This window comes from Myotis brandtii, unplaced genomic scaffold, assembly GCF_000412655.1.
Source record: "Myotis brandtii unplaced genomic scaffold, ASM41265v1 scaffold646, whole genome shotgun sequence".
In the NCBI taxonomy this organism is placed as follows: domain Eukaryota; kingdom Metazoa; phylum Chordata; class Mammalia; order Chiroptera; family Vespertilionidae; genus Myotis; species Myotis brandtii.
Window position 1 is genome coordinate 578,926 of NW_005370495.1, and position 12,554 is coordinate 591,479.

General features: G+C 55.5%; 1 protein-coding gene across 1 annotated transcript in view; it reads right to left on the reverse strand.

The window, feature by feature from the left end:
• CSMD1 (CUB and Sushi multiple domains 1) overlaps nt 1–12,554 on the reverse strand; it is a gene marked incomplete at its 5' end in the record, with an annotated part of 650,642 nt that overhangs the window by 37,334 nt on the left and 600,754 nt on the right. The window contains 5 exons of the mRNA XM_014528690.1: nt 145–318; nt 3,048–3,227; nt 5,334–5,507; nt 6,809–6,982; nt 12,009–12,228. Coding sequence (XP_014384176.1) covers nt 145–318; nt 3,048–3,227; nt 5,334–5,507; nt 6,809–6,982; nt 12,009–12,228 — 922 coding nt within the window. The remainder of the gene's footprint in view (nt 1–144; nt 319–3,047; nt 3,228–5,333; nt 5,508–6,808; nt 6,983–12,008; nt 12,229–12,554) is intronic.

The following is a 12,554-nucleotide window of genomic DNA, read 5'->3' on the forward strand; positions in this document are numbered from 1 at the left end:
ACAGGACGGCGGGCCCCTGGGCGCTCATGGAGACGGGGAAGAACATGGGGCTGGTACAGAATGAAGGCGTCGTTGGCTGGACACCCACTAACCATCCTTCTAAAGCAGCTGCTCCGACCCCGAGTTCCCGCCACCGGCGCTCACCTGTGCAGTGGGGCAGGGCCCCGCCCCAGTGGCCGTCCTCCTGGCACACGCGGCTGTGGTCGCCCACCAGGCTGCGGGCCCCTTGGCAGGAGTAGTGGACCGTGGCCCCGAACGTGAACACGTCCCCCGTGAGGATGGCGTTGGCGGGCACGCCCGGGTGCCCACAGGATATGGCTGAGGAAGATGAATGAAATGATGGGCACCTCCCTGCTCGTCCCTGCACTCGAGAGCACGCGGTTCCTACACTCACTCCCCTCCCCAGGGCAGAGGCTGCGGACACCAGGAAAGGCTCGTCGGTGAGGGTTTTGGAATCTTAGATTGGGGTCGCTGTGCTTGGGGTGCACATTCACACTTAGGTTTTCAGAAGGAGGGTCCCCCCAGGTCACACTTCCCATCGGCCCTTCACGGCTTCCCACACCAGCAGGGCTATCCCACACATTGTGGCCAGTGTGGCTCCCTCCGAGCTGCTTCCCTGGGGTCTCAGGCAGGTGACCATCTGCGGGCGGGAAAGACCTCGAATGTGCTCCCCCCGAGCTCTCGAGTCCAGGAAGGCACCCCAACACCTGCCCTTGGAGTGGGGAGGGTCTAAAAGGTTTAAGTTGGCCCTGGACAGTACTCTCAGTGGTTAGAGTGCTGGGTCTTGGGTTCGATTCCCAGTAAGGATACGCACCTGGGTTGTGGGCTCGCTCCCGCCCCCAGTTGGGCAGGTGTGGGAGGCAACCAGTCAATGTGTCCCTTTCACATCAATGTTTCTCTCTCTGGCTTACTTCCTCCTCCCCCTCTCCTTCCCACTCTGTCTGAAAAGCATTGGAAATATCCTTTGCTGAGGATTAACAACAACAACAACAACAAAATAATAAAATAACATGTTTAAGTAAAGTAATAATAATAAATTACCGATTGATTTGTTCTTCAAGTTATTCTGTAAAATAATGTCAGTATTCTCATTCACTTTCTACAATTACACCAAATCAGGCCCATAATTATTCATTAATTCTCCCTCAGAAAGCCATATTCTGGATGCCAGATAAAGACGGGATGATAGGGATTTCTCTCTCCCTTTCGATCAAGTCCCAGTGGGGTGCACAATGGACACATTGCATGCTGCCTGCAGTCAGCTCTGGGCACAGCATTCAAAGACACTGACAGCCACGAGAGGGACTGCCTGTGGCCACGGGCAGCCCGACGTGACGCCCAGCGGGAGGCATCGGTCAGTCAGCCACGAGGCATTGGTCAGCCGGTCACGTCGGCCCCGGATGGACCCTGGCTGCTGTCATGGGCCAACAACACGGCCTTTGGTTGAAGAACACAGTTTGATCTAGAGAGTGTCCTGAAAAGAAGCTAATTTGACCCGAATCAGTGACATGGTCACTAAAGGACCAGTTCCCGGTGAATAAGAGAGAAAAAGAATCAAGGCAAGGAGGCCAGTAGAACCTCGCTGCCGCGGAGCGTGGAAAGGCAGGGGGCTCTCCGTACCTTGCCCCACACCCACGGGGGTTCCCATGCTCCCGACTGCACAGGCGGGAAGCAGCCCCCGGAGGCCCAGAATCGGGGAGAACCTGGTTCCTGCAGCTGCGGGGCCACAGGCATCGGTACGGACACAGGGCGTCCCCCGGGAGCCATGGAGAGCTCAAGGGATGCTCGGGAGGAGAAGGAAAGACATGACCTTCTCTGCCCAAACCCCGGTGTGGAGGCGGAGAAAGCGGACACCATTGGGTGGAGATGCTGACACGGTGACACTGAAGGGCATTGGTCACGTGAGGCCGTGCCTTTGTGTTCCAGCGACCCCTCTCTTTCTCCTGGAAACCGACCCTTTGGCCACAGCAGGAACCGGGGACGCGTGCCCACGTGGATCGGAAGGGGCTGCGTGGGACGCTGACTTGCAGGGAAACCCCAGCCCCGATCCATCTGGACACGCAGGAAACGCTGCTGTTGCAAGTGGTAAGAGGCCCTCCGCGGCCGCGTCCCCCGATGCAGCTCATAACGCTGCTCCCGCTGTGTCCATGCCCATGCTGACGAATGAACACGAGGAAGACAGGCTACTCATTGGACTGAGTTTTAAAACCCAGGGAGAACTGCCCCTTTTCCTAATTTTCAGACCATGTTCTAACCAGGCGATCCTCGTTCAGCTCGAGGACAATGTGCTTGCTCAGGGAGAAGGAGGTAAAACTGGAGCTATGTAGGTTAAACAGTGCTTTTGTTCATCTGCGTGGTCTAAGGTAAAGTGACCATCGTGTTTCCGGGGGGCTAGAGTGGGGAACCTACCTTTTGGTTTGTGTTCCCCTTCTTCAGAGCGGTGTGCTCCCCCCGATTTAGACACCCAGGTGGGTCAGGGGGAGGGACTGTCGCAGGGACCACCTGTCCTATTGTGTTGACTATTGACTGGACCAGAGATGCTCATGAGACCCGAGTCAGTCCCTAGAGTCACTGCCCCCCTGGTCACAGGCAGGAGGTCACTAGCCGGACCCTCCGTACCAGACCTCGGCCAATATTCCTGACCCTGGGTCTCCGCGGAGAGCAGTGAGAGGCGGAGGGCATCGAGGCCACCAGGTCTGACCGTGTCCGCTGGGGTGAAGCAGGAGACGAGCAGTGTGAACAGAGATGAGGACAACAAGGCCCAGTGGGTCCATTTCTGTGTCCATTTCCCCCCAGGGCCAGGCGGTGAGCAGCCAGCATCCTCACCCTTATCCCCCTAACCCAGCTTGAGCTGTAGTGTGTGACCTCCTGCCCATCGGTAAGACATCCTACTGACTAGTACAACTTGTGCCTGGGGACTTGGGGGGTAGAGAGAGTGAAAAATCAAGACCTATTTGACTACGTGACAAAAAGAAACAATAACGTTTGTGCTGTTGACGTTCTTCCCGGATTCTGTGGCACCAGCACCCCACATCACCCTCACGTACCCAAGCACTTGGGGAGGGAGCGGTCCCACAAGCCACTGGCCGTGCAGGTCAAGGCAGACGAGCCGAGCAGGTAAAAGCCCTTCTTGCAGTGGTAGACGACAGTCCGCCCGTAGACGAGGCTCTCGGGGACGCTCCGGCGGACGGCGTTGTCCACGGAGCCAGGGTCCGAGCAGTTGACCACTGGAGAGAGATGAGAGGAGCCTGAGAGACGCGGAGAGCAGGACCTCCTCCCATGCCCAGAGGCGGCTGCGCGTTCATACACAAAACAGGTGTGAAGAGAAGGAAACTCGCCGTCGTTTCAGAAAGTTCAAAGATGACGCCAGCAGGGCCAGGGCCCTTCCTGCAATTCTCCTCCCTCAATGAAATCCACGGCTCATTTCCTTGGCCTATTTCTCAATAACAGGCTTCTTCAACGGAAAGTCTAGGATCGGTTTTCGTGGTTAAGTTTATGTTATGAAGATGTTAGTACAGAACCTGCAAAAGTTCGTTTATTTAAATATTTCCTCCCACCAAGTGTGATGCTTTAGGGCAGTCTTTGTAAGTAATTAATTACCCCACCCGCACATAGGAGTGCTTCCACATGTGCCTAATGTGAATGGCGCTCTGGGCAGTGAGGATGGGACTCCGGGGAGTGTGAATGGCACCCTGGGTGGTATGAATGGCATGCTGGGTGGTGAATGGAGCTTTGTGGAGTGTGAATGGTGCCCTCGTTAGTGTGAATGGTGCCCTGGGGTGTGTGACTGGTATCCTGGGTGGTTTGAATGGAGCTCTGTGGAGTGTGAATGGCACTGTGGGTTGTGTGAATGGAGCTCTGTGGAATGTGAATGGTGCCCTAGGGTGTGTAAATGGCATGCTGGGTGGTGTGAATGGAGCCCTGTGGAGTGTGAATGAGGGTGGTGTGAATGGAGCCCTGTGGAGTGTGAATGGCGCCCTGGTTAGTGTGAATGGCATGCTGAGTGGTGTGAATGGAGCTCTGGGGTGTGTGAATGGTGCCTTAGGTGGTGTGAATGGCACCCTGGTGGGTGTGAATGGCTCTCTGACAGCCTGAATCTGCTGGCATCGGGAGGGATGTGCAATGTGCACCCACAGGTGCAGGGGAACAGAAAGTCCCCCGATTATCTCGCCCTCTGACCCCGCCTGGTATGGATGAGGCAGCTGCTGCTGTGGAGGCGGCACCCTCTCCACAGATCTCTGGCCCGGAAAGTCAATGTGGAAAAACAATGTGAGCCCTCGATCAGCACATTAGGCCCGTGTTCCTTAATGCTCAGGGACACAGAAGAAGAAATGAGGAACAGGAAGAAGAAAGGCTGTAGTTTGGGAGGGAAAGTCACCTTTTCCCTTGTTTTAAACAGTAAGTTCTCCCTGGGTGCTGGCTGGCCGGGCACTGATGCCACAGCCGGAAACGCTGCCCTCAGGACAGTGGCAGGTTTGGCTGCGTCAAGCTCTTCCCTGTCACCCGAGGGCGCCCCCTCTGCTCTGGGCTGTGTCAGTGAGTGCCCAAGTTTCACCGGTGCCTCTGCTTCCTCCCTGGACATCCTGTCCCTGGCAGCCTGCTTCCTGGGCCGTGGGGTTGGGAGGCTGTACCTGGTCTCTGAGCTGAAGCCAAGCACTGGGCGGTACACTGGTGCCAGAACTCCATGGCTCAGAGCCAACGTCACACGGCTGCCACTATAATAACATCGCTGGGCTCCCTTTCTGCTTCGTCTCCTTTGAACAAAGCTCCCTTGGGAGCCCTGGGGGAGGTGGGTGGGTGTCAAGGATAGTTCATGAGCCCCCGGCTTTCATCCCCTGTCACTACCATGAAACAAACTGCACCTTCCAGCTCACGTATGACTCACCTTCCATCAGAGGTGTTTTAATGGGAAGTAACTGAAGTTGAAACCTTCAATGTTATGAGCTCAAACGTCTAGAAACACAAAACTACAAAACAGCATGTGCTCGGAAACTCAGACTGTCGCCTAGATCTTTGTGACAATTTTTAGAGAAATGAAGATTTAAAAGCAAGAAGAATTTCTTAAAGAAACAGAAACGCCCCATACGTCTAGAAGCCTGAGGGCACAGAGGTGCTGAAAAGATGTGGTAGCGGCAAGTGGGTGAGCACATGAATATGAAGAGAAATGGGAGGTGCGTTGTCCTTAAAGTAGAGAACCCCAGGTTTTTTTCTGGTTGCCTGCCTGTCCCACAGCCAGACACAGGCTGGGAGGGACCTGGTCCTTGCTCTCAGGAGCGTCTCCAGCGACTGGAAGCCCTTCTGCACCTCCAGGGCAGGCTCCCCCCATTTCCTACCTCGACAGGTGGGCAGGGGGCTGCTCCACTGGCCGTTGCTCCGACACTGGGCCTGCGGCGCACCCTGCAGCATGTAGCCGGTGTTGCACGTGAAGTTCACCACGTCATTCAGGTTGAACTGGCTGCCGTTGGTGAGCCCGTGGGCAGGGTTCCCAGGGTGCCCGCAGGTGATGGCTGTAGAGGGAGACAGGTCCCCGTCACCATCACCAACCAGCAAGTCATCCCGTCACTGACACACATGCAGGAGTGGAGGGTGTGGATTCCAAGGTGTGAACTGATGCCACACGTCCCACATTATATCAGAAGGAAATATTGGGACAACCCTGCGGGCTGAGCCCTCAGGTTTTATTACAGTAATTCTGGAAACCACATCAGAAAAATGTACCTTTTCCACAATCATAGTAATTATTATTTCTAGCTCACATTCTGACAGCATAACAAGTAATTTTCAAAGGCGGCAGTGAAAACACGAGAAGCTAAAATTCTTGCACTCAGTGTGAGTTTTGACTGTTTTCCCCTTTGAACACCAGCTAATTTGGTGCAACTCTGATTTTGAAACATTATAGGGACTTGTCTGATGCTTTAAATTGTGTATGGATAAATTAACCCAATATCAATTTAAACATCATGAAATTGGCCAAAAAAGAACAAAGAGAGAAAAGTGTGAAAGCTCCAATAGCGTTGTCTCTGACCAGCCCATTGTGTGGTTCTGTGGGCTGCAGAGAGCTGTCATTACGTCAGGCCCCAAGTCACAGGAGCACAAAGAGCCTTTCAAAGGCAGCGTTCCAGCCCGAAAACTGGTGTTTTCTCCCCATTTATCTTGTCAACAATGTTTTCTTCCAAGCGAAGCTTTCACCCTCTGCACTCTCTCAGATAATGCCTGCCACCTCGCTGTGGTTACATCAACATGCCCTTTAATAAAGAATATGTCAGGGGAAAATGGTTTAAAACAAACTCTGCAGTGAGGGTGCAATCTCTTCTACACGTACGAGTCAATATTTACCTGTGAGGTTATCACGTCTGAGGACTATCATTACATACAATTCACCTCTTTCTATTAAAGAAAGGGCTGCGCTCTGTATTCTCGATGAATGGATGACAAACACACAAAACCACCCCACAGATAGAGGGCGTGGGGCTGTGTGGGGACCCGGCAACGGCAGCCGGAGCTGCAGGCTCAGACTCTGAGTCCACATTCGCGGGGGGTGGGGTCAGGAGGTGCACATGGCCCTCAGTGTCCTGGGACCCATCTCCGGGGAGCCGAGGAGCCAGTACCCTGTGGACAGGAGTCCGAGGAGGCAGGGGGAGGACACAGAGCGGGGACAGCATCGGGAAGCAAAGAGGAGAGAGAGCTGGATGGCCTGTTTCAGGAGATTTCTCCATGCATTTCGCTCAGAAGATTACACACCTCTGCGCCCTGACTTAAACCCAAAAGGCACGGTGCAGCGCCGGCCGGCCCGGGCTGGTGAACTCACCCACACACACTGGGGTCTGTCCCGACCACTTGTGGTCCTGCAGGCATATCCGCACGGAGGTGCCCACCAGCCGGAAGCCGGCGTGGCACTGGTACACCACGGTGTCCCTGTAGCTGAAGCCGTCGCCGCTGATGTGGCCGTTCACGATGGGGTCCGGGGAGCCGCAGTGGCCGGCTGCAGGGGCGAGAAAACCCACACCCCTGTTCCGGAGACTCTGTCTTTTAAACATTTATTTGTTTGTTTGTTTATTTATTAAATATATTGGTGTTGATTTCAGAGAGGAAGGGAGAGGGAGAAGGAGATAGAAACATCCATGATGAGAGAGAATCATGGATCGGCTGCCTCATGCACACCCCACACTAGGCGTCAAGCCCACAACCCGGGCAGGTGCCCCAGCCGGGAATCAAACCGTGACCTCCTGGTTCATAGGTCGGTGTTCAACCGGCCGGGCCCGGGCCAAAATCCGTCTTTGCTAAAAGCACTACATTCACGTTTGTTGACCTTCATGGTCAGTGGATGACAGCATCGGGTGCGTAATATACTCAACGTTTCCCTTTTCATGTTTCTTGGATATAGTTTTCTTTTTAACGTGTTCGTTTTTCTCAACAACTGTGGGCGACAGAAGTAATATCTCTGAGATGAAGTTGCCAATGGGTCACCCCCACTATGGGTTTCCGAGTTAGTCGTGTTACCCACTGTCCTTGCCTGAAGTCCATGCGACCTTGTTCTTCTGTTTCCAAATGCAGCCACAGAAAGGAAGGGCCGTGGGCTCCACGTGAACAGGCTCGGACCCACGGAAAACGGGCCTTAAAGAGACGGCCGAGGACAAGGATCCCAGGCCAGGGATTGCTAAACGTTACGCAAGATTCCAACGGACAGACAGAGTCACAACATCGGTTCCATTCCAGACACGGACAGCCTGGGCCAACGTCCAGGTGACAGCGGGTGTGGCCAGTGGACAAGTGACCCCTGGGCCCGGGGGAGGGAGTGCCCTCCCCGAGCAGATTCTCTGGAAACAAGGCCAGAGGGGGTGAGGCTGCAGGTGGCCCTGCTCGTGGAGAGGAGACGCCCGAGATGAATCGGGTGCAGGTTAGCAGTCAGGGGAGGGAAGACCCGTGACAGGAAGGGTCTGAGATGTGAGAAGATGACTGGTGTCCAGTACGCGTCCATGGCGGTGAGCGGAGCTGGGAAGGAGGCCCGAGGGGTTTCACTCTCCTGGGGCTGATGGACGGATGGGGCAGACGGAGATCCCGGTGAGCGGAAAGCAGAGCCCGGGAAGGAGGCCCAGGGTGTCAGCTCTCCTGGGGCTGACGGACGGATGGACGGATGGAGCGGGACGGAGACCCCGGCCTGGCCGCGCTGCCGGCCTCCTGACCAGTCTCTGAGGTGTCGCTCCAGCCCTCAGCTGCGTTCCTTTTAAAACACTCAGACCAGTGACTGTCAACTTCCTCACCCCGGCCCTCACTCATCCCTAAGACCCTGCCGCACTCCAAATAGCATCTCTTTTGCCGACCTGACAACCAAACAGGTGCACCTCTGAGCCCTTCACCCCGGGGCCTGCTGGGGGCCGGCTGGTGTCACTTCCCTATTTGACAATCTCGGGGCAGAGCTCCGGGCCCTACCAAACAGGCAGGCGTCACACGGTATAAACGTGCTTGTGGCCACGGGGCGAAAACCACTGCCTTCGACCAAGCCCAGGCTACTCACAGATACAGCATTTCCACAGTCTCGCTCACAGCATTAGCCAGCGTCTCGGCGACTGCCCAGTGCCGGGGGGGGGGGGGGGGGGGGGCCACAGCCTGGCCAGCAGTGCGGCCCCATGCCTCTGAGCTCCGCCTTGCATGTCAGATCCTGCTCTTCAGTGACCATGTCACGCTATGTCCTGGTCTGTGTGTGTTTAAACTCTTTCTCTAGCCCTGGTTTTGCTATAGACGCCCCACGCAGAAAGCATTGCTCTGCGTCTCCCGTAGACGCCATGGGCCCATGTCTGACACCCACCCGTCACCCATGAAACGCCAGGGAGGGAGCAGACGTAGAGTAATTTCACGCTCTCGGTGACGGCCTTCATGTTCTCGAGCATTTCTACGCCATTCTCTCCAAGGTGACTGCCATTTACCCGACAATGATGGAATGATGATCGGCCACAGCCCAGCAATGTTCTGGGGGCCGGAGATTCCATGGAGAATGAGAGGCAATCACAGAGCAAAGGGAGCTGAGGGTCTAACATGGAGAGAATGAGATGGAGCGGGAGGGACACACGGCCACACTCGGCGCCCGAAACCCCGAGAGAGGCGCCCCCAGGCCTGCAGGACACACGCTGCCAGCCAGGCCCCGGGTGGGGGGGGCGGGGGGAGAGGCCTCCCGGTCACGGAAGTGACGAATGTTATTTATTTTTAAAGTCTCGGACGCCAGGGCTCTAGGACCAAGTCCCCCATCTCCTGGGGGGGCGTGTCTTCATCTCTGGCTCCCGCCTGGCCCACCCCTGCTCGGCTCCGCATCGTCCGCTCCGTGGGTGCAGCCCCTTGTCATTCCCCTGAGCACAGACAGGAGCAAGGGGGTAAGAAAACCTGCTGACTGTGGGGAAAGGAAGAAAATGAAGGGGAAGAGAAATCCAGAGGAGGCCAGCCCAGGCTTAGAAACAAAATATTAAATCAAATCAATTTATCAAATACATCAATGCTCTGCGCAGGCCGCTCCGTGGCCCGAGAACCCGTCTCCCCAGGAACCAGGGACCCCCGCTTCCATGGGCCCCTCTTCTGTTCTATCAACTCTCCTGCAGATTTGGGATGGGAGCTTCCCTCCCTCTGTCTTCTGAGCACTTTGGAGTCTTCTCCACCCTCACAGCACGTCACCTGCGCGCCCTCCCCATTCTGCTTCCGTGCGCGTGTTTGCTGGTGACACTTGGTCACCGACCCACGGGCAACCTATCGTTTGGGAGAGACTGGAAAGGCCCTCACCGTGGCATTGTGAATCTTACCGCCGCAGTCTCAGCGGCCGCTGTGATGCTATATTTACTGTTAAAATATTTCTATTCATAAAATATTTATACTAAATCTATTACCCATTCTTTTTGCTCATCGGTTTCTAAACATGTGGTCATGTGTCACTTCTCATTCTTTCTAATTTTTGTCTTTTAACTACCCTGTGCCTCCTTCGATATTATCGTCGCTTACATGCTGTGTCCAAGTTCCACAACACGATGATTCTACGTGACAACACGGGCGCTCTTCTTCCTCTTCATTTTCAGTTTAAGTGCCTTCTGAGCACTCCCTCTGCCAAAGCTTCTGAGATCTGTAGCGTCCATCCCATTGAGGTCAAGACAACGACTCAATATACTCCTCACCCTTCCAGAGCCTAACCTGCAGGCAGACACCACGAAAGGCAGAGAAGCCCGGCCGGCGTGGCTCCGTGGTTGAGCATTGACCAATGAACAGGAGGTCACAGGTTCATTCCCAATCAGGGCACATGCCTGGGTTGTGGGCTCAATCTCCGGTGGGGGGCATGTAGGAGGCAGCCGATCAATGATTCTCTCTCATCATTGATGTGCTATCTCTCTCCCCCTCTCCCTTCCTCTCTGAAATCAATGAAAATATTTTAAACACAAAACAAAACAGTCAAAGGGGTCTTTGGGATCAATAAGACTCGAGGGGAAGCCACGATCTAACAGGTTTGCAAATGGACTGTGTGGCTTAAACTCCCCGAGGCCACAGCCTCTGCCTCACCTGCATCCTAGTCACCGTGACGATGGATGGGGGTTGTGTCCGCAGCGAAGGCTCTGCTGGAATTGAACTTTATTTCTCTCCATCATTACAGCTGATAGTGCAGATGCACATTTCTTAGACCCCGAACCCCTTCTCCGTCCCGGGCCAGGGCACTGCAGCCGACAGAGGAGACCCACCCAGCCCGTGGCCGCGCTGAGGAGAGCGCTGCTCAGTGAACGGACGATTTCATGAGAACATGTAGGAAAGCACAGACAATCCCAGAGCCACGGCCATCCCGACTGCGGGGCACCACACGCAGTCCCAGGGAAGGCCACCGTCCTGAGCGCTGTAATGACGGCACCCAGCACGAACGCATAGACCGGGGGCGGGGGGCGGGGGGGACATCTGGCCCAACAAGAACACATGGACCAGGGGCGGGGAGCGTTGGCCCACTGGCCATATGAGGCCTGTGAAACCATTTGGTCTGGCCCCGCCAAGGCAGTAAGCACGAGTTAATTAAACGTTTGACCCAACAGGGCAGGCTCATTTTTATGTGGGTCATTTTGCATGGCCTGTGAATGATGTTGTAAACACCCAGTGGCCCTTGGCAGGAAAAAGGCCCCCATCCCTGGTCTGGACCCACACACAGGGTTCAAGAATCCCTCGGCCTGGAAATTAGAGACGACAGTGTCATTTCCCAGACACCGAAGCTGTCTTTCTCTGGTGGCTGCTCTCTGGCATCACTACCTACTTTCCTTCCGTCCTGTCTTTCAATTCCGGTCTTTCTACAAGTTCTCCGGAGTGAAAAGCACATATTTATATCGTTCACAACGCCCCCAGCGTGGTCCCAGCCACGGACAGCCAGAGGCTCAAACTCTCAGCCTCTGCGGCTCACGTGACTGAACGTCACTGAGATCACGGGGTCTGCAGGCAGCTCACCCATCCCCTCAGCTCGCGGAGACCCACAGGGAGCATCCGGGGCCCCCCGACTCCACGCTGCATGGTCACAAGGTTACAGTCACTGGGAAGGCTTCCCCAGGGAAGGGTGTGCAGCTCAGTTTAAACATCATCCTGCTGACATTTCTAATCTTGGGAAAAGAAGACCAAGTCATCGCGCACGCCTGCCATTTTAAACAATCCACTGTGCTCACACTGGGTGACAGGACGTCCCTGTAACTTGTTGACGTAATTTATAATCCTTAAAGGCACACATTCGAAATTCATTTCCACGCGCCCTAAATCCTGAGCACAGGGCTAGCCCCAGTGACCTGCAAATAGTGTTTCCATCCCTCAGGGCACTTTCCTCACATCTGAGCGGTGGGAGAAGGTCACATGTATGGTCAGAGGTGAGAACGGCCCTGTGAGCGTCATGCAGTGAGCGCAGCCGGAAGCCCGGGCAGGGCTGAGTGGCCGCTGGCCGAGCCTTCACAGTGGGGGGCCCTCCCTCTACTCCTCAGGTCACTGAGTGAAACAGGCGCGGGGGGCGGGGGGGCACGTACCCAGGCACCGCGTCTCGGCGCCGCTCCACAGCCCGCTCGCCAGGCACTCTCTCACGTGGGACCCCACCAGCGTGTAGCCCGTGTTGCACGTGAATATGGCCGTGGCCCCGTACACGGTCAGCGTCCCGATCTTGTTGCCGTTGGGGGGGAAGGACAGGCTTCCGCATGAGATCACTACAAGGAAAGCGAGAATAAAGTGAGTGACACGCGGCCTCCAGAGCTACTCCGCTTACGGTGAGCATCGTCAGTCCTGGTTCTCACCGAGACCAGGGTGGGTGTCTGTCCGCTCAGGGTGGGTAGGCAACCAGCTGGGAGCTTCATTTCTCTTCTCTTATGTCCCTGACAGGGAAGCGTGAACGTTTGGAGTGGATTCCAGAATCTTCCAGGTCCTTCCAGGCCCATTGCTATGGCCTCATCCTCACAGGCAGCTAAGCTTTTCTTGATAGAAACACCCAGGAGACCCACCTATTCACACAGAAGCCCCTCTGCCACCCGCACGGGCATCCTGTCCACCTCCCTGTCTGTACCAGGCACGAGGCCCACGTG